This window comes from Corticium candelabrum, chromosome 16, assembly GCF_963422355.1.
Source record: "Corticium candelabrum chromosome 16, ooCorCand1.1, whole genome shotgun sequence".
NCBI lineage: Eukaryota > Metazoa > Porifera > Homoscleromorpha > Homosclerophorida > Plakinidae > Corticium > Corticium candelabrum.
In genome coordinates, this window is record NC_085100.1 from 4,897,571 (window position 1) to 4,918,084 (window position 20,514).

General features: G+C 39.1%; 1 protein-coding gene across 2 annotated transcripts in view; it reads left to right on the top strand.

The window, feature by feature from the left end:
- The first annotated feature begins 346 nt into the window (after nt 1–346).
- Nucleotides 347–20,514, top strand: part of LOC134192138 (lysosomal alpha-mannosidase-like) — a 44,686-nt gene continuing 24,518 nt past the window's right edge. Inside the window, exons 1-26 of one of the 2 annotated variants that reach the window (XM_062660832.1) lie at nt 347–509; nt 574–631; nt 4,095–4,132; nt 4,188–4,233; nt 4,292–4,359; nt 6,416–6,515; nt 6,582–6,710; nt 6,780–6,855; nt 6,918–6,994; nt 12,677–12,726; nt 12,785–12,845; nt 12,918–13,025; nt 14,549–14,620; nt 14,686–14,814; nt 14,867–14,936; nt 15,020–15,153; nt 15,220–15,329; nt 15,393–15,567; nt 15,852–15,926; nt 15,988–16,077; nt 16,138–16,200; nt 16,263–16,314; nt 16,378–16,484; nt 16,545–16,718; nt 19,655–19,773; nt 19,830–19,958. In XM_062660832.1, the coding sequence (XP_062516816.1) occupies nt 373–509; nt 574–631; nt 4,095–4,132; nt 4,188–4,233; nt 4,292–4,359; nt 6,416–6,515; nt 6,582–6,710; nt 6,780–6,855; nt 6,918–6,994; nt 12,677–12,726; nt 12,785–12,845; nt 12,918–13,025; nt 14,549–14,620; nt 14,686–14,814; nt 14,867–14,936; nt 15,020–15,153; nt 15,220–15,329; nt 15,393–15,567; nt 15,852–15,926; nt 15,988–16,077; nt 16,138–16,200; nt 16,263–16,314; nt 16,378–16,484; nt 16,545–16,718; nt 19,655–19,773; nt 19,830–19,958 (2,447 nt within the window). In that variant the 5' untranslated portion in view covers nt 347–372. Of the gene's footprint in view, nt 510–573; nt 632–4,094; nt 4,133–4,187; nt 4,234–4,291; nt 4,360–6,415; nt 6,711–6,779; nt 6,856–6,917; nt 6,995–12,676; nt 12,727–12,784; nt 12,846–12,917; nt 13,026–14,548; nt 14,621–14,685; nt 14,815–14,866; nt 14,937–15,019; nt 15,154–15,219; nt 15,330–15,392; nt 15,568–15,851; nt 15,927–15,987; nt 16,078–16,137; nt 16,201–16,262; nt 16,315–16,377; nt 16,485–16,544; nt 16,719–19,654; nt 19,774–19,829; nt 19,959–20,514 lie in introns of both variants that reach the window. The other variant, XM_062660831.1, reaches the window with a different exon arrangement.

Genomic DNA, 20,514 nt, shown 5'->3' on the forward strand with positions numbered 1-20,514 from the left:
CGTATAGATGGACAAGTTTGCTCTTTTTGCGGTCGTGACTGGTCATAACTTGGAACTCTCCCGGCCCCCGGTCTCCCATGCTAAAATCTCGCGCAGCCATCCCCTCCCCTTCAACTTCCACTGTAAAAAAACTTGCACTAAAAAACCATGGCATTGCCACTTTACGCCACATCTGCATAATTGACTAAGTAATTAACCTAAATTCAGTGCTGACTAAAATCTACCTAATTGCCTCAGATACCATGTGTAGCTGCCTAAGGCTACTAATGCAATTACTTCTAACTTAGTACGACCACGAGGAAAAATCGATCACCTCCGGGTACTACGACCGTGTAGTTACCCGGTTGCGGTGACGTTTCTCAAGCTGCAAACATGATGTGTGACTACTTTCTTCCGTTGTTACTTGCTATTTGCGTCTTTCGCGTTTCATACGGATCTGGCGCGGTGAAGGATGGCGAGAATTATATCAATATTTGGATTTTGCCTCATACTCATGATGACACGGGATGGTTAGCTGTGCAGTTATTTCCGTGTTACGTCCGTTTAGATTCAAGCTGACAGACTGTCTGCTAGGGTGAAAACGGTCGATGAATATTACGTCCAACAAGTGCACTGGATTCTTGAGACAGTGGTGAGTACATGTCATAGAACATGTGCAAATTGGTAGACAGTAAAACTGTAGAGTGTACAGACCATGGCTCACTCCGTCCCCGGATTGTCAATCCTGGCGGAGTCTGAGTTTGTTTTTATAATTCTTTTTGATGTAAGACAATTTAGGTTGTCTACTTTGTAGTTCCAATAGAGGAAACTGTTTTAGTTGCTGTCTCTAGAGTGTAACTGGTACTGTACAAGCAGGAGCACTAGAAGCACATAAAAATAGTCTAATATGCACGAAATATACTACGTAAATGTTATTTAAACTAGTTGTACGGTATCCGTAGGCGCCTCGCGTTCGTGAGTAACACGTCCAACGGAGTTTTCAGACCGTCTACTGAAACGCCTAGCTAGACAATACGTATTTGTTGAAACCCTAGCTGTCATGGAAGTAAACCTGCAAACTTCCTAGTAGTTTAGATTACGTATATGGGCCTGGTATAGGTACAGTGTAGTCGTCATTTTGGGATCTTCATTGAGACAATTGAAATGTACAGTCTAGGTATGCAGTCAGTTCCGTTGTAACGACAGTGGTATGGTATTTACTGACATAGAAATTGATATCAGCAAACATTGACTATGAACAGTGTTAGATGCAGCACAGTGTAGTAAAGGATTGATTGTTGCCGAGGGTACCTAGCGAGACTTCTAATCGGGGTCGCACACAGAAAGGGGCGTGGTCCTAAAATATGGCTCTCCATCGAGCTCTTGGTATATATATATATACATGTATATATATATATATTTATTTATTTTTGTACTTTTATAGGTCCCACAAGGTACTAGCCGTACCATCTAAATTACATCTACCTAATATCATTTTAGCATTGCTACATCACAGTCTAGTAGAGAGTTGCTGATGGAAATGACAAACAGATTGGCTAATTGAAACGTTATGTTTAAATGAAGCTCTACATGCTATGATCTTGAGCACTTGAACGCTAGAAGCTGTCCAAAGACCCAGAGTCTCAACCATGAGTGGATGAAAAATGCTGCCTGTGCTGGACACATTTAAGTGATGTCGTTCGTCCTTCTCCATCTCTCCAGCTTCAGATGCTGCACCTGAATGACTTGCCGCTTGAATGAGAAAAGACGGTTGTAAAGAGCTTCGTACCGATAAGTCAAAGTAGGCAGGCAAACTGTGCTCGAAATCGGGATGTTAAACATCTCCTGGTCTTGTTTTGTTGCTACTGCTACATCTTGCCTCCTTACGACAATGAGAATCATCTGTAAGTAGTGCGTTATATACCACTTTGCATAGAGCATCATGACGTTTTGTTGTAAAGCTTAGTCCTTGATTACATCCCAGTAGATGGTCCCCAAACTTATTAACTGTGTTACCACAAGGGCAGCGTTTGAAGTTTGGGAATGGGAAAATTGGGATACCCAATCATATTCGTAATGCAACACTAAACTCTCTTTTGGGCATGGTGTGGGATTAGCTATTCAGCTCATAGAGGTGTTTCTTGGTTGTCAAGTACACACAACTCCTAGCTAAAATACAAAAGGATGGGGGACGGAAGTTCATGAAGCTTTTTCGTCGCCGTTTGCTCACTTGAACGAATCGTTCTTAGACTCATCTGTAGTTGGACACAGAAACGATTTTATAAGGTAGGTCCTATCATGAAACGTGGTTATGGGGAGGAGAAATTTGAGATTTGTGTACACACACACACACACACACACACACACACACACACACACACACACACCACATATATACCAAGAGCTCGATGGAGAGCCATATAGGACTGCGCCCCTTTCTGTTGTGTGACTCGGATTAGAAGCCTCGCTACGCTCGGCAATAACAATAATAGAGAAGCAAATATCAAATTTGCATGTAGGGTTACTAAAGACAATAGAAGAGAAGAAGATTGAACTTAGCTGAATTTGTTGCTAAAATTGTTTTCTGTAATTAACCAGTGAGTCCACTTTGTTATCATTAATCTCATAGATTGTAATTACTGAACATCTTAGTTGTACCCAGCTTCTCTGCTAATTTCTAATTTAAACGTAATTTTTGTCCTTTGTGTGGGATAAACTTAGGAACTTGTTAGCATGTTACAAAGAAGATCTTCATGACATTCCAAACAGTAGGTCAACCACAAAACTTGTGTGAAGGGAGACGAATTTTAATTGTTTGTGACTGGTTTTAGTTAGTAGTTAACTCTTTGATTGGTTCTCTTATTTAAACCATGCAAAAGTAAAAAATTAGAAATATACTAATGTGATCAAGTATAACTGACACGTACATGTATTTCTCAACCGCATTATGGTATTTTTCTTTATCTATTAGTATGTACAAAATAGTTTTTAGGCATGTTTGTAGTCTAAATCAACCAGTATTACATCTGAATCTTGTGTCTGTCAAGAATATTGTTTGTAATTAAAAGTTGCTTAATTTATTACACTTGCACATAATTCAAAGCAGAATGAGATCAATGCAGTATTAACAATTAAGCCTGGTTCACAATATTGACGCTCGGCGTTCGACATCGACATTGATGTTGACTTGTTTACAATATTTGCACGATGCGATGCACAGATCAGATGGTCTGAAGCTCGAGTCCAGCACGCTCAACATAAACAAATACCATTATTATAGGTGGCTCTTCTGGTGCTTTATCTACTGCGTTGTAGATGTAAGAGAGTTCAAACAGCTGGAAGGAGATGAAAGTGGACTAAAAATATTTTAGTGATGCCGGCAGCAAAGACAATTATTTTATGGGCATTTTCTTGCAGTCTGTCTTTTAATCATTTGACTGGATTTGCCAATAACACTGGTAGTTCCTCACATATTCCAGCAGCGCTTCATCCACTGCTGATTCCAGATGTGTTTTAGTTCCTGATGTGTGCTTTTGATTGGTTGAAATTGATCATGTGCTTGTAGTTGATGCTGAGTACTTCCGGTTGTTGATGCTGGAATAGAGCTTGGTTCAATTCCAGCGTCAATGTCAATGCCGTGAAGCCGGAGTCAACGCCGGTGACGGTGGCATGTTTGCAATATTGACGTTGACATTGGTGTCAGACATTGACATCGACGTGAACGTCAGCGTCAATATTGTGAACCAGCTTTTATTATGTACCTACCTACATGTACAGTAGGTGCTTATATAGGTATTACTCAGGATACTGTTTCAGATGGAAGATGCTGCCATTTTAGAATGACAAATTGGTTGCTGTTTATAGAAGCATAACTAGAAAGCTCTTATTGGCTTTTCTGTGTAGGCTTTCTCAGTCTTCTTATTGATTCTTTATATATTTGTGGAATATGTTTGTTTGCTGGAATGCTGGCACTTTATGCAGTGTTTGCACTGTTTGAGCAATGAGCAGATATTGAAGATTAAGGATTATTGGTCCTTGTAGTTTGATTTACATGCTCTGTACTATCAGTAGATATTCACATTATGTTGCAGTAAATTTAGTTGTTTTCTTGTTAGACTCAAGCCTTATTGGAAAACCCCGAACGTAGGTTTATGTAAGTGGTGTGCAGTTAGAAGAATTGTGTATGTTGTATGTGCTCTTGTATGCAGGTATGTGGAAATGGCTTTCTTTCATCGATGGTGGAATGAAATTGATGTAAAATTTTACTTGATTGTTTGTTGTCGTTGCATTGATTTAGTTGATGATTGTGTAGAATGATATGAAGCAGAAAGTGCTACATGTTATTCGAAATGGGCAGCTGCAATTGAATTTAGCTGGGTGGTAAGGCTTGTATGTGTGATCTTAATTGACTTTCTGTGTTCTTCTACAGCTTGTGATATGCTGTAAATTGAGACTTAACGTTTATGGATCATTTTAGTATTTGCTATAGCATGGTTGACCGATAAATGTGACAAACTTCAGTGTGGAAAATAGGGAATTATTTTGGCTTGGACAGACTGAGCCTATAGGTAGGACATTTTTGTATGGTGTTACGTGTATAACTAAGCGCCTCCCCTACTGCAGCCATTTGCATGTCATTTTTGATAACCAACTTTCATGGGAGAAATGGCATTAAAGGCAGCTGAGGTTTTCTCTGGATATAGCATGCTAGGAGGCACCCAAGTTAATGGCATTAACAGTTACACCATTGGAAAGACCATCACGTGCTAAGAGACAAGGTTTGCACTATCATATATGTGTATAGGTGGATATTTTGTCCAAATACGTCCCAACACTGGTGTAGTATTTGGTCGGACAAACAACACTTTTGGTGGGACATTGTCCTATTTCCTACCGTTATTTTCCACACTGAACTTCAAATTACTTAGATTTAGTTGAACAAGAAAATAGGTAATGTCTCACATTTGTTGCATTTCACAAAACACTTTTGTGTTGCACTTGTGTCAATAGTGGAAAAGCCTACCAACAAGCAAATTGGCGATGTTTTAAAATTTATTTTAAGTGCATGTGTGGCATGAAATGCAGATGTCAATGCAATGTATTGTTCGTAATTCATGAGGGCTGGAAAACTCTGTGCTGTGATAGATTTGTTGAAGAGGGTGGGGTAAACTCAATGCATGTCCAACTGACTTGAAACTGTTACATTTCACTTTGTGGTTCAGTATCAAGCATGCCATTCCGTGAGTACGAAGAATATGTCGGAGATGTGAGCCTACGTTTATCTTGTGTGCAGACATGTGGCAAGTCTAACGAGGCTTAAGAATGTGGTTGCAAGTAGAGCAGCTTCTAAATAATTAATATCTGATCATCATTTATGTTGGACTGAATGTTGCAGCTGTTATTTCTAAGCAACAATTTTTTACTTTGATGATTAGCACATTAAGTCTAAAGAAGCATTAATTTTATCAACTTGATATGACAATGGCAATATATCTTTTGACACTTTGCTTGCTGCTTTGTACATCTATTGACAAAGAACATGTACTTATATTAAAACCAGATAGATAGCACTAGTGTATTCTGAGGACAATACAGGGTATTTTTTAGTGTATGATTGTGATGTTTTTGGTTTGAGCTAGTTTGCATACAATATCTTCTGATGGGCTCATAGCAGGTAGTTTGCAGCCTTCTTTGATAAATGCAAACCTTGTTGTTTGGTTACTGGTATTTGTATTAAGCTTTGAGGACTTTTACTTAGTTTACTTAGTTTTTGGTGACAGCAGAATTGGAGTCTGATTATTGATATCAAACTAACATATTTTGTGGTCTTTATTTGCACATGATTTAAACTGGAAACTTAGCAAAATTAAAAGTTCACATTTTAGTTTGACTACTGTGTGGACATGGAGAGTATTGTAAGGCATTCTACTATGAAGGTTGTTTGTTTTGTTATTTCTTGCAAGCCATGTGTTATGCTTGAAGTATTGAGACTTCACACATGGAGTAGGTGAGATAACATAGAATTGACTCTTTGTACAAGTAATGTTTTATGAGCAACATTATGAATGTGTGCAGAAGTGCTTAGTTTGAGGAACCTGGCTAAATGCAGGTTTGCATTTGTCTCGCATAGCGAGACTCTTTTCGCCCTTATACTTTTTGGGTTAGAACATTAATGGTCTTATGGATATTGAATTGGCACTGATTTGTTCCTGTCATTGAATGTAATACCTTGATGAATTACAGTCTGTTTGGTGCAGGGTGGCTGTATTTGTATCATGTAATTTTTGTGGCACAGTGTATTATATTAGAATAATTGGTGAGACATAATAATAGATAACATCAATGTGGGGATTTGTGTAGTATTAATTAATTGACAATCAACAAAACTGTCCACACAGTGTACAGTCAGTGCAGTTAGTGCACTGTTTGTGTGTAGGTGTATGAATGATGAAGCAGCAACTCATTATGCTGGTGTTATTGATCAGATGACAGAAGGTGCAATGTTTGCTATGGAGGAACTGAAAAACAGATCCACTGTATGTGTCCAAGAGCCTGATATATTTGCAAGGTCTTGCTTGCATAAGAAAGTTTGGTTTATTAAGGTTGGGTGGCACATTGATCCATTTGGACACTCATCAGTTACTCCGTCATTATGGGCTGATATTGGTTTTAATGCATTCAGCATCAGTCGCATCAATTTTCAGGATTTGGAGCGGAGGAAAAGTCAAAAGGTTGCATGTTTTGTATGTTGTCTGTATATTAACTTAGTGACAATCAGCAAATTGACTTGATTATTTTAGCAACTTGAATTTGTGTGGAGGGGCTCCAAGACACTGGGAAAATCACGAGATATGTGGACTCACATCCTTGATAGTCGTAAGACTATGACTTTTGTATTGGAAGTACAATGGTGTTTTTAGGGTGTTTCTGTTTGTCAGACTACTGTACTCCTCCTGAATGTGCATATGATACCAACCTGTATGTTCAGAATGATCCAAGCTTGCCTTCGTATCACGTAAGTATCATTCTTAGTTATATGGTCTTTCTCTTCCCGCTATTTTTTCCTTTCCTTTGGGCATTTAATTTTTTTCTTCTTTTTCTTTTTCTTTTCTTTCTTGTTTCTTTGCTTTCTCTTTTCTCCTTTTTCTTGTGTACTCTTTGTCATTTTTTCTCTCTTGTCCTTTTCTCTCTTTTTTGTCCTCTCCTCTCTTTTTTGTCCTCTCCTCTCTATGCTTCCTTTTCTACTGTGGAACTTTACCATAGCAAACTTTGATGAATGAATTCTTGTTACTGCAAGTTAGTCGTGATGATTGTATGTTTCTCTAGTATACGGTATTAATGAATAGAAGCCAACCTCAATGGAAGCTAATGTTTTCAATGATATTTCTGGCACAGTCGCCAGTCTTGAATACAAGCAGAGGCTTGTAACTGGCAAGTCCCCCATTAGCCTTGAACTTCCAGACTAGAGAGCACGTGAAGCGCACGATTCTAGTCTGGACCAAAATGATACTAAAATGATTTCGGAAGTACTTGTCAAACAGCGATGCTAAACGGTAGTGTAACAGTGTAGGATCGTTTTACCTAGTTCAGTAATGAGATGGAAAGATACCGTGCTTTTGCATTACACAAACCTATCATTTGCAAATGTCATGGGATCTCATGAACAAAAAAGAAGAGACATTTTGCCATGTTTGCAGCGATACCTTGTTGGATGGCATGAAACGACGACTCTTTGATTCTGCTGACTGAGATGGCTGAGAACACTAGCTAGTCTAACCGCTCGACTAGTGAGACTACCACTCGACCACTCGTCAAAGGTGATGGTCCAGCGACTCTACTGTGCATGTCCTGTCACCGCAAGCTTGAAAAGATAGAAAAACTGGCGCTGAAACAAAAAACTAAGACATGTGCATACACCACAGTCGCTATTCACGACTCTGACATGCACTTAGCGCCTCTGGCATGCACTTAGCACCCACGAGCATTTCACACTAACTTAATCAATGTTAGTCACTTAGCATAACCAATTACTCCTAGACCAATCAGAATTTAGAGCCAACATTCCGGATCTAAGACACTGATTAGCTTAGAAGGCTAGTTCTGAAATCATTCTTGTACTGTTCTGGTCCAGACTAGAGTCACGCACTTCGTGTGCTCTCTGGTCTGGAAGTTTGGAGCTAGTCTCCCATATGCAGTTTCATTCGACGGATTACCTTTGCATGATTTGCACATGTTGGTCAGCTGTTATTACACTTGTCTGGTCTTCTTCCTCTGGTTTGTTGCTTTGTTTTTGATTATTAGTACCAGCAGTGCCCATGCACAGTCAAAAAGACAAGGTACACCATTACATTTAAGCTGACTGTGGTCAGAGTCGCAAAGCTAGTTAAATCTTATAAGTTCAAAGCCACATTTAGTCGTTGGATGGAAGCCTGTTTCGAATTGAAGCATGTTTTGAATAGAAGCCTTCTGGCAAACTTGGCTTGTGTAAAAATAAGCCATGGCTTTAATGCACAACATTACGGCATGTAACTTGTAACTCACGAACTTGCAATGAGGATTTTTCTTACATATTAACATGTCCTGGTGCATGGTGTAGCTGCAGTGTAAATGATGTTGCTATAATGAGTTGGGCAGTATGGAAAGGTACATTATTGTGGTATTTGCACCTAGGCAAAGCAGCTGCAGCCATTGTTGCAGATTGTAGGATATGGTGATACTGTATTGATTGAATCAAATCATATCAGAGAGTGCGGTAGCTCTCTCTATGTAGGGATGCGAAGAATCTAAAATGACTGCCCATACAAAAGTATCCAAGTGCTTTCTAGCCAGATTTCTCAAAACTCAGTAAAGAATCTTAGAGCCATGTAACGCTTGACTTTAGACATTCCGAATGGTAGCCAGACTATTAACGCTGACTCTAAGTGCCTGAGAAGCCGTCTGTAAAAACACACGATTTATTCATTTACATTTCTCTTTTGTCAGCTAGGCTAGCGCCTCACTCGAAGCAGCTACAACGACGAGAGTCATACAAAACGATTCGCTCTTGTCCGAGGAATTGCACTGACCCAATATCTAGAACTGTGCAAAGTCCACCTTGTATCAGTCAACTGCTGCTACGCAGTTTATATGTATATGTAACAAGTGACTTTTTGGTAATCAAGTGGTTTTACAAAAATGGCAAAACTATTTCTGTTCATAGACAACTTCAATGGGCACAGAGGTCTGTTGTTTGAGAGCTGCAAAGGCTGTCATCTTTCTTTCAAATACGTCATTGCTTTGAAGCTGCAACCAGCAGATGGTGGAATTATTAGGAAATTTAACACTTTACTGTAGAAACTTCTTGAAATTTTTGTGAGACATGGAGGCTGCAGATGCAGGTATACCAACATCCTGTACTATAATACGCCAACCCACACTTCTGTCTGTCTGGATGGATGTCTGGATGGATGTCTGTAACGTGCCGATCGACACGATGCCGGTCTCAGATCGTTGCAAAACGTGGCAGCCCGGTCGAGTTCGGTCGTTGGAGACGAACAGTTGAGTCGGATTTTGCCTGGACTGCCTCAGACGGCCAGAAATGAGACTTTGGCTGCTTGAAATGAGATGCACTGGAGTTTGTTTGTTCAATTAGCCAAGTATGCGGATGTGACGTGCGCTCGTCAGCCACTGTACGCCATCCGTCCGTGTGTCACGGAAGGTGCGTCTTCATTGTGGAAGTGGCGTCATTCTCCATGAATAGATCATGACATTTTATATGGGAAGAGTCTGAGATGGGGAATGCGTAGAGTCCAAACTGCCCTGTCTGGAGTGTGTAAGATGCATAGAGTAATAGGACGCGTGTATTGTAAAGGTACGAAGATAAATTACTACCGCCCATAGGGCGGGGCGATGTGACGTGAGCTCGCCAGTCACGCCATCCTCTAATGGTATAGTAGAGTGCAAGATGCACCCGCTGCAGTCAGAGTTTAACTAGAGCAACAGGATGCGTGTAGTGTACGTTCTAATGCGAGCTGCAGCTGAGTAGATTGAAAACTTGCCAAATAAGTGTGTGTGTGTGTGTGTGTGTGTGTGTGTGTGTGTGTGTGTGTGTGTGTGTGTGTGTGTGTGTGTGTGTGTGTGTGTGTGTGTGTGTGTGTGCACGTGTGTGTGTGCATGTGTGCGTGCGTGCATGTGTGCATGCGTGTGTGTTGTGTGTGTGTGTGTGTGTGTGTGTGTGTGTGTGTGTGTGTGTGTGTGTGTGTGTGTGTGTGTGTGTGTGTGTGTGTGTGTGTGTGTGTGTCCAGATGTATCAACAAGGATAGCATACCTAGCAAACCAATCAGGAGTGAAAATTGACAGCGCAAACGTATCGGGTCAACTTGAACTCAAAAATTTCAAATTTTCTCGCTAATGGTTGGTTTCAAGTGGAGCTGCTGGGCACAAAGGGAAGGTTACCCTTCAAACATATGAAACTCATTGTTTACCGGTTGTCCCGATTATCAGTCCATCAGTAGGAACGTGTTTTTCGTGAAAGTGCGTGTACGGCCTGGACAATCGTACATTTACTCTAATCTTATAATACGCCAACCCACCCTTCCGTCTGTTTGGATGGATGGATGAATGTCTGTAACATGCCGACCGACACAATGCTGGTCTCGGATCGTCGCGAAGTGCGGCGGAAGGGTTGAGATCGGCCGTCAGAGACGAACGGTCGAGTCGGAGTTTGCCTGGACTGCATTTGATGGCCAGAAACAAGACTTTGGCAGTCGGAAATGAGATGCGCTGGAGTTTCTAATCTAGGTGTTAGTGCAATTTCTACTGCCCATAGGGCGGGTGAAGGCTAGTAATGTTTAATAGAGATGCTATCTACATGCTTACAGAACCCTGTAGTTGTGTGACAACAAGCACTATTTTGAAGATGTGATGCAGGTTATGATGAGCTAATAAAAATTGGAAGTGATTTTTTTTGGTTGAAATGATTTAGATGGCATGGATTCTGTGGAATACGGCATCATCTCACTAATGGCTGGACCACCACATGACCTAATTTTTAGGTGTACATTGCTATAGATGAAACACTAGCTGTGAGTGAGTTGAATCAACAGAGGCTATTGTTGAACTGATGCAAGAACAGCAAGCATCCATCGGTGAAGATGCTGGTGGACACTCATAGGACAATGATAGTGAGGGCAATGATAGTGAGGAAGAAACACATGCCACTACAGTCAGAGAAGCAGTGCAGCATTTCAAAAATTATTTATTGAAAGTACTTTGTTCGTACACTATATTGTCCAGTTTGTTTTTTGTTGATAGTGTGTATGTAGCTAAGACACTTAGATGGAGAAGCTCACTACATTCTGTAGCTGTACATTCTCTGACTGTTGACATTGTAGTCCTGGATACTTTCTCACATGACTCAGTCTCAATATAGTGAAAGCAATCATAGTGCCTGTTTAATTTGCTATATCAAGGTTCCACTGCACCTCTTCTTTTTCGTTGTCTTTCTTCCCTCTTTGTTTCTCTGACTTTCCCTATTTCTTTTTCCTTGTATTGTTTCGGATAGCATTATTGGACTGTTCAGATGACTGTCATTGGACATAACATGTTTTATCAACTATAATAATTTTGCTGTTGGTTGTTTACTACAAATGTCACTCAGTATCGGAGAGCTGAAAAATTTTACTTGCTGCTGTTGTTATACAATTTGCATATCAAGGATTGGGCCAGTTGATTATTTTTAGAGCTACAGTACTCTTTCCATTTAAACATTTCTTCACTTACATGCCATCTGTGTATATGCATTGGAACTCTTATCAAGATGATTTTGGATTGAGGTAACAAACTCTTATGTTTTTACATGTAGGTACAGGTGCTCTATGATTGCTTGTCTGCAAGGATGTGGTCTGTACACCATGCCAATGAACTTTTGATTGATCAATATATTTTTGTTAACCTATGATGTACTTGTAATTGCTCTTCTTGGTTTTGCAAATGTTGCCTTTGTATTTTCAAGGGTTCTCACACTACCATTTAGTTAGGAATCGTCTCATTGTTGATGCATGGTTTAATATTGTGATTTAAAAGAGTCCAGAAGTGTTGCAGATGATGTGTACAAACATGCATATATTGAACAGATAACTTGAAGTGCTTGAGTATTTTTATGAAGCTACTAACGGCTGAGAAGGAGCATATCCTCTACCTCTGTTAATGATAATGTAAATTACACTTAACAAACAAAGTAACTATTTGACAAAAACACCAGACCTGCTAACATACAACTACTTGAATCAATGTTATTAGGAAATCCAAGCTACTGGAGTTCCAATGCATTGTCTTTGTGTGCATCAATCTGTGATTGCAATCCATGTAGCAAGGTTGTAATGTTTCAAGAGGTGTTTCATCCGTGTTTTTGTCTATAAACATGATATCTCTTGACATGAAAATCTTGCCAAATCTTGGACAAGTTGAAATGGGAACCCTTCTGAACAGACCCCCTAGAAGGAAATAGCAAAAATTGACACATGGTTGTGTGATTCCATCATAGAGGGCTTCTACTTTTAATTTGCATTATATTACAGAATTCTTTGGAGCGTTTGAAAGTGAATCATTTGTTGTCATTCACAAGTAGTTATTTTGTGTGTTCGTTTTGTCTAGCCATTTATCTGTGTTATATCACATGCTGTGATTTATGTGTAATTTTCATTTATTTTGTGAACAGCCAAACATTGAGGATCAAGCTGAGTCGTTTGTCAGTATGGCAAGAGACAGGTATACAATGTGTGTTCTTTTGAAGTTGTTGTGCAGTTGATCATATGTCATAATTCAGAGGTGATTGGTACCGACACAACCACATTCTAATTCCATTTGGCTGTGACTTTGCACATGTGGTTGGTTTGATTCTACGTATGAGAATTTGTTTGAGAGTCTGTTGTGCTAACTGAACTGCTCACACTTATTAGAATGCCGAAAAAAGTTTTATTCAGATGGATGAGCTAATGGCATATGTCAATAACGACAGTTCATTTCAAGCCACTGTACGGTATGGTACTTTGGATGACTATACAAGAGTAAGTTTATGGATGTAGTTTGTAAATTCAGAAGCTATAACTGTCAGTCTGCAATGCAAACACTTTCTTTTAAGGCGGAGTTAATTTAGACGTGTGGAGGGTAAATTGGGCATTCATTTAATTAATTACTGTAAGTCCAGAAATTTTAGTATCAGAAATTTTAGTACTTCTGCTCAGGAAGTAGTTCGTACTCATGTTATTTTAGTACAGGACATCGGTACTGTGCTGCAGCCGAATTCAAGGGCATCTATCTATAAATTTTAGTATTCATGTTATTTTATTACAACCAGGTATCTGTACGAAAATAACGAAAATTTCATGAGTACAAAAATTTCTGGATTTACAGTAGTAACTGGAAAGTTAACTTTGTCCATCTTAGTCATAATTAGCCATAGCGCGCATGCACATAGACACAGTGATGTAGCTCGATGTGGGTAAGGAACTTGGGCAGGGGTAAGCTTGACCGGTTGGTGGGAGTGACTCACTCCAGGCAGCAGTAGCCCTGTTTAAAGCGGCGACTGGCCATCTGGCACAATGTTGTTCCTGGCGGTTGCGTCTACCCTGCCAATACATACATATGTATGCAAATAGAAGCAACTGAGCTATATTTTCCTCAGCATTCTGTAGGTGGGTGGACAAGTACCATCTTAATTTTGAGTGGACAGCTTGCTTAGTATTCCTGGTTTACTTAGTATACTGTTGTATTGGCTCAAGCAATACACCTGATTGTTGTTACTATTAGGAGCGTGCTCTACAGTTTCTCTAGTTTGACATGAACCCTAGACTCACCGAAAAGTGTGCACAGACCTGTCTGCTTACATGGAACTGTCACAGTTACTGCTTGTGTAAGATGTCACAAATGTGTAAGGCAACTCCTCTTTTCTGAACAATCTAGCTGGAAATTTAAAGACTGAATTCTAGACGAAACTGGCATTCTGTGTGAAGACATATTGCTAGATGGCGGCTTTTAAATTGTTTATCTTGTAGCCAAAGTTTCTGTTGCGTGTTCTTGAATTTACAACATTGGAAGTGTGACATCTTTACAACGTGAAAGGGGCCTTGCACTTTGGCTAGTTCATATAAATGGGACTGTACTTGGTTTGGTGGAGGTAATTAGAATGACTGTTGCACATGTACTAGTACTTTACAAGAATGTTTTGTGTGATAATTCTGTTGCATGTAGATGAAGTGAATGCTTTGCGAAACACAAAAATGAGAACAAACGAAGAGAATCAATAGTTTACATATGACTGCCAACTTTGTTGAAATTTATTTAAATGGAACGTTTACGTGCATTTGATTAATTTTCTGCAGCATGGATAGATTTTTATACTTTACTGGTGCTCTCAAGGAATTGCTTAGCTGTTCTCTGACATGGGTGATATAATATGACAAATTGTGTATGTCACAATTTATAATCTTCCATTGATATAATTAGATGAAAGGCAGTATGCTGGTGATGGCATTATGGTAGTTTGTATGTGGCAAAAATTGATATTTTTTGTGCTTTCACTATTGTACAGGCTATCCACTCTCTTGGTTTAACATGGGATGTTTATGAAGATGACTTTTTTCCTTATGTCTCAGGACCTGAAGTACTGCTTATGAAAACAGAAGATAGTACTGTTTATCATGATGCTGAGTGATCGGTGTATTATAGGCATACTGGACTGGCTTTTACACAAGTAGGCCTCAATTGAAAGGATACGTTAGGTCAATGAGAGCCTTTCTTCAAGGTGCAGAAACTTTGTATTCGCTTGGCGCTCAAGTTCTTATTCTTCCAAAAGAAGTAACCCGCTTACCGTATGAGCAATGAAGTTTTGAGATATTTTTATGACCAGAAATTCTTCGAAAAAGTTAATCTATTACGAAGAGCTGTTGCCGTTAGTCAACATCATGATGCTATCACAGGTTAGCTATTGTGAAATATATTGTTGAATAGTATTAGCTGCTTTTGTAATACTTTTACCAAGACATTTGTATTGCATATCTAGGTACTGAACGAAGTTATGTGGTGGCTGATTACATTAGTATGATGAAAAAAGGAAGAGCTGCTACTAGTCCTGTTGTTACAGACATTCTTGCTAAACTGATTGGAGGAGAAACAAATCCGCCAGATCTTACTCTTGTATAGACACTGTTACAACTGTAAAAGCAATTGGCTAGCTGATGTATGATGTTGGTGTTCTTTCAGAATCTAGCTGATTTGCTACTTCATGCAAAATCAGGAGATAAGGTAGCAGCAGTTGTTTATAATAGCCTTGGATGGAATCGTCAGTCATATGTGTCGATCTCAGTTAGTCGGTGGGTCAGTTTGCATCAGTTGTGTACTTGAACTGTGCTTAGAGGTGTTGTGGGTTGACATAGACACGATCTTTCGGTGGTAGACAGTACTGGCAAGATTGTTCCAAGCGACATCCTTGTTTTTCCAGGTGGTGGAAAGAATGATGCTGAAGCAACACTTTATTTTCGAGCAAATGTGCCCCCGCTTGGCTTTCAAGTATATTACATTCAAGTTGGGCATGGCCACATAACAAAACTGGTGAGCTTGATGGTAGAAGACAAATGCTGACTTTCATAAATTTACTATTGGCATTTATTTTATGCAATTTAGTCTATAGCCTTATACGTTCCAGATAGATTTAGGAATTTTATTTGGAATGTTCTTTTCGCTTAGATGAACTAAATTATTGTTAGTTCAAACTTGTTATGTCATTGATTAGCATCTGTAGTGATGCTGTAATTTCGTTAATTAAATGAAACAAGTTAATTATCAGTGTAACATGATGTTGTTTGTTATTGTAACTAGTGTTTTGTGCATTATAGACAAAAGCTGTACCGTTGGAAGTTCGTGGGTTGTCTTCTGCAGTGGCTCCAAGACTTGAGAATGAATTTTATCAGGCAAGTGCTTATCTTGTGGTTTCAGCAGTCTCTATCTCTCTATTCCAGTTTTTTCTGATAGGTGAATTTTTCATCCACTACAGGCCGCATGACTAGTATATTCAACAAACAAACAAAGAAAACTTTGTTTGTAAATCAGAATCTTTTTCAGGTTTGATAGTACAACCAATTACATGTTATAGTTATTTTGGTTTGACTGTTATTGACATAGTATGTAAGTGCTTCTGAATATGGTCAGCAGGCGAGTGGTGCTTACATATTTCGACCAGCTCGAGTACATTCTATTTGGTTTCAGAATCTTCACTATTGCTATTATATATGTTATGTTTGCTGCAGGACAATTATACTGTTATAGTTCCTACCAAGGGCCACAGCTTGATGTCTCATGGTAGATAAACGATTGGTTGCAGCTGATAATGTTTTTGTTCATGTGTTTCTATTTTGGTAATAGATGTGCATTTTTATCAGTCATTTCTTGAACATCCCATTGTTATCATGTCTCCTAATGTGCCTGATGATCTGTTTGCCTTGTCTATAGCCTCAATGGAATCAAATAACGTATTTTGTTTAGTCTCTTTATGTAGATTACAATTGACATATTGTTGAAAATGTTGGCAGATGACTGTGAATGCGTACCATATTGGAGGAGGCACATATATTTCGTATAACATAACAGCTACTTTCTGGGCTTTTGATTCTAAGACAATTCCACCAGGCAGCCAGCTTGGAAGTTGGGAAATTGGTTATTCCGTGGGTAGAAGGTGCAAGACTTTTTTTGGCACTTTTGTGAAGGTAAGGTTTGTCAAATTTGCGACATTATGAATTTACAGTCTCTAATAGTGGTGAAGACTAACACTGTACACTAGACCCTTTTCCTAGTCTGAGCAGACTTGTGTCAATGTCAATGTCTAATGTCAAGTTAGTGAGTTTACTTGAGAAATGGAACTGTGAGGTGCGGAGATCCAAATTTTTTGCACACATGTGTAGTCACAGGCCACCCAAACACTTAAATTGTTACTTGTGAATGACTTTTGACTTGGTAAACATGGAAATTCAGACTAGTTTCTTTCAGCAATGACATAATCTCTCATCTTGATGAAGAAAGTTACTGTAGTATGAGTTGAATTCTATTTCACGTGATATTCATTTATTGTATGAAATGTTGCTTAAGAGCCATTGCAACATTTCAGCTCTTGTCGTTGTTTCTTTTGTCTTTCTACTGTTGATTCTAACATGATTTGCAGTTTGAATCATCTTTTAGAAACTGTTTGCATTTTTAGTCTTCTTACATTGGTTTTCTTGTAATTGATGTTTGTTTTTGAAACAAAGGGCACTTGTGTCATTGTCGTAAAGGTGGTCTAACTATCTGGTAGGCTTGTTCAGTAGTAACAGAGGAAGCCTGGGTATGTTGAATGGCTTTTTATGACAGTGTCCACATGATACGTACTGCCTAAAGTCAGTCTAGATTGATCTGCACTGCCGACTGTTACAGTTGTGAGATTGCCAATAGGAATGATATGCAGACTTTGCCAGTTGCCAGTGATGAACTAGAATTGTCATGCATTGTTATTGGAAATTGTTGATTGCATGGTTGGCTAGTTTCTAGGTGTGAAGTGAGAGTGTGAATTTATGAGATAATTGCACTACTTCCTTGTATGTTTCTTGCTTGGGATTGATGTCTCCTTACTAGTGTCAAGAATAATTTGATACTGAGACCCTGTTTCAGAGTCAGGAAATGCTTCGTGAACTATAACTAATGCTGTCAGTGTATTTTACTGCATGTAGTGTTTAGAAGTATGATTACTTTTAATTAATATCACAAATGACATTAGATGAAGCTAGGTTAGCCTTGTAATTTATTAGTACAGTTTGAAGGAATATATATATATATATATATATATATATATATATATATATATATATATATATATACATAGTACACATGGCCCGCCCTTCGTATGGGCAAGATACTGTAGTGTAATGATAGGTCTGTGGACACATCAGGTGCAATCTTTGTTGCGAGGTCCAGGATGTGCTGACTGAATTCGAATCTTGCTCTTCGCGCTTGTTTCGATAGAAATCAACACACTCCCCGTGTAGCGCTCGCTGCAGAAAACGTGTAGTTGGATTTGGTGCAAATGCAATCAGAATTTGGAGAGAAACGAAAGCGCTAGAAGAGTAAGTTTTGTCGGCAAGAGATATTCGATTGCTTGAAGCTTTGCGAAGGACGATGATGCATACGGTCTACACAGGACTGGTGTGAGCGTGTGTTCGAATGAACTGTGGAATGTGTAGTGTTTGCATCATTGAGAAATTTTACGCGGGGGTCGACCCCTCGAGAGGGGACCTGGTGCATAATTTTTTAAATTTTTTTACGCAAACCTTCCCCTGTGCGTGCCGAGTGTGCGTGCCAATTTCGGTTGCGAACGGACAAAAGACATGGCCGCATATCGCGAACACACACAGACAGACAGACAGACAGACAGACAATTTGAGCTTTATATATTATATAGTGTGTGTGTGTGTGTGTGTGTGTGTGTGTGTGTGTGTGTGTGTGTGTGTGTGTGTGTGTGTGTGTGTGTGTGTGTGTGTGTGTGTGTGTGTGTGTGTGTGTGTGTGTGTGTGTGTGTGTGTGTGTGTGTGTGTGTGTGTGTGTGTGTGTGTGTGTGTGTGTGTGTGTGTGTGTGTGTGTGTGTGTGTGTGTGTGAAATGGAAAGAAAAGCTGTCTGAAGCTTACAAGGTTAAAAATGGAGTGAGACAGGGCAGTGTCCTTTTCTTGCTCTTTTCAATATCTATTTGATCTGTTGGTGTATCTAAGGAAATCTGGATATGGGGCAACAATAGGAGACATGTGTGTGGGTGGTATTGCCTACGCTGATGATGTTACATTGGTATCCCCAATGAGATATGGGATGCAGAAAAGGCTGGATGCCTGTTTCCTATTTGCTGAAGAGAGTAGGCTATTGTTTTAACAGCAAGAAAAATATTTGTACAAGTTTTAGTAAAAATAGACTTCTGTCACTTGTAAACCCGGAACTGCAGCTAAATGGATCTGTTATGATGGGCAGGACGTCAATAAGCACTTAGGAGTGGATATGGATTCATTTTGCCAACCAATTTTTACAGTGGAAGCAAGAGTAAGAAAATTCTTTGGCAGAGTCAACACAGTACTTGGACAACTGGTAGGATTCTGTATTAGGACAACGTATGGAGGTGCATAATTGATAGACAACTGTTCCCAATAATGTCATATGGGTGCCATCTATGAAACTTGGACAGGTGTGATGTGAAGAATACTATAAATAGAGGTCTGAGAAAGAAGGTCAGGAAGGTCTTGGCATGAAGAAATATGACTCAATTAATGATCGTTTTAATGGAACATTCCAAGAGGCAGAAGAAAGAATAAGGCAATGAAACACAGTTATATTAAAAGAGCTTTTTATTCAGTAAACAGGTTTAAGTGAGAGGAATGTTTATAGTAGCTGTTGACAAGAAGTTGCAATTAGATATGTGTAAGTAACTAGGGTGGGTAGCGGGGAAGTTTTAGTGTGTTTGTTTGTTTGTTTGTTAGTTTGATTTGTTTCTCATTGTTCCCAGTGGGAACTACATCATATACATGATGTGAAAGAAAATTCAGTAATAATAATAATTAGATAGTTATAATTCTGTTTTTGGAACTGGTAGATTTTGCAACTTTATGATTTGTTTACTATTGTTACCTTGTGTAGCCTTTTCGTTTAATACCTCGGTTGTTAGCAACTGTGAGGATGAGCAAAAGCAAAAATGAAGCATATGCTGCAAGTGCCTTCAACGTCTCATTACATGGGGCTTCATTCAATGTGTGCAGGTTTCAGTTCTAGTACTTGGTTGTGTATAAAATGTCAATGCATTGACTGTGCAAAGAGTTGATGACTCCTTTTGGACACAGCAGATTTTTGTTGACTGGATTGCTTTTGAACCCAATGCATCATTTTCAAGCAATGTTGTTCATGGTTCAAAAGAATTGCATGGCACTAAACCAGTGTCTTCCAGGTAACTCATGAAACATGTAATGCATGTGAGCATGCAATATTATAACTTAGTGAACAATAAATTGTAATATGAATCTTTAATTTAATTGTAATTTGTTGGTAAGCAAAGCAAATATGTTTAGTAAAAATTGTCTCAATGTAGTTTGGCCAGTGCAGATAATAGTTATCTGATCTGTATTGTGGAGTGTTCATTAAGATGACATTTGGCTTTTTAAAGATATTCATATACCTACTGCAGGATGCTTTGAGGCAGAGGTATTGTATTGGCTTTTAGGATAGTTTACTTTATTCAAGCTCCTGTCTTGTGTATGTTCTTTGGCTTGTGTGACGCCTAAACCCTGGGCCTCCAGGTCTTTTTTGAGCGTCCTTGTAGAGTTTTCTTGGGCTGTGCCATTTCAGCTTGCCTTCTGGTATCCAAATGATTGTTTGTTTTGGGGGGTGTTGTCCTCTGGATGCTTCACTTGTCTCTTAGTAATTTTCTGATTTAGTAATGTTGCGCCTGTTCTTCTAACACCTCTTCGTTTGTCACATTACTGGAAGTCATTCAACTTCCTTGT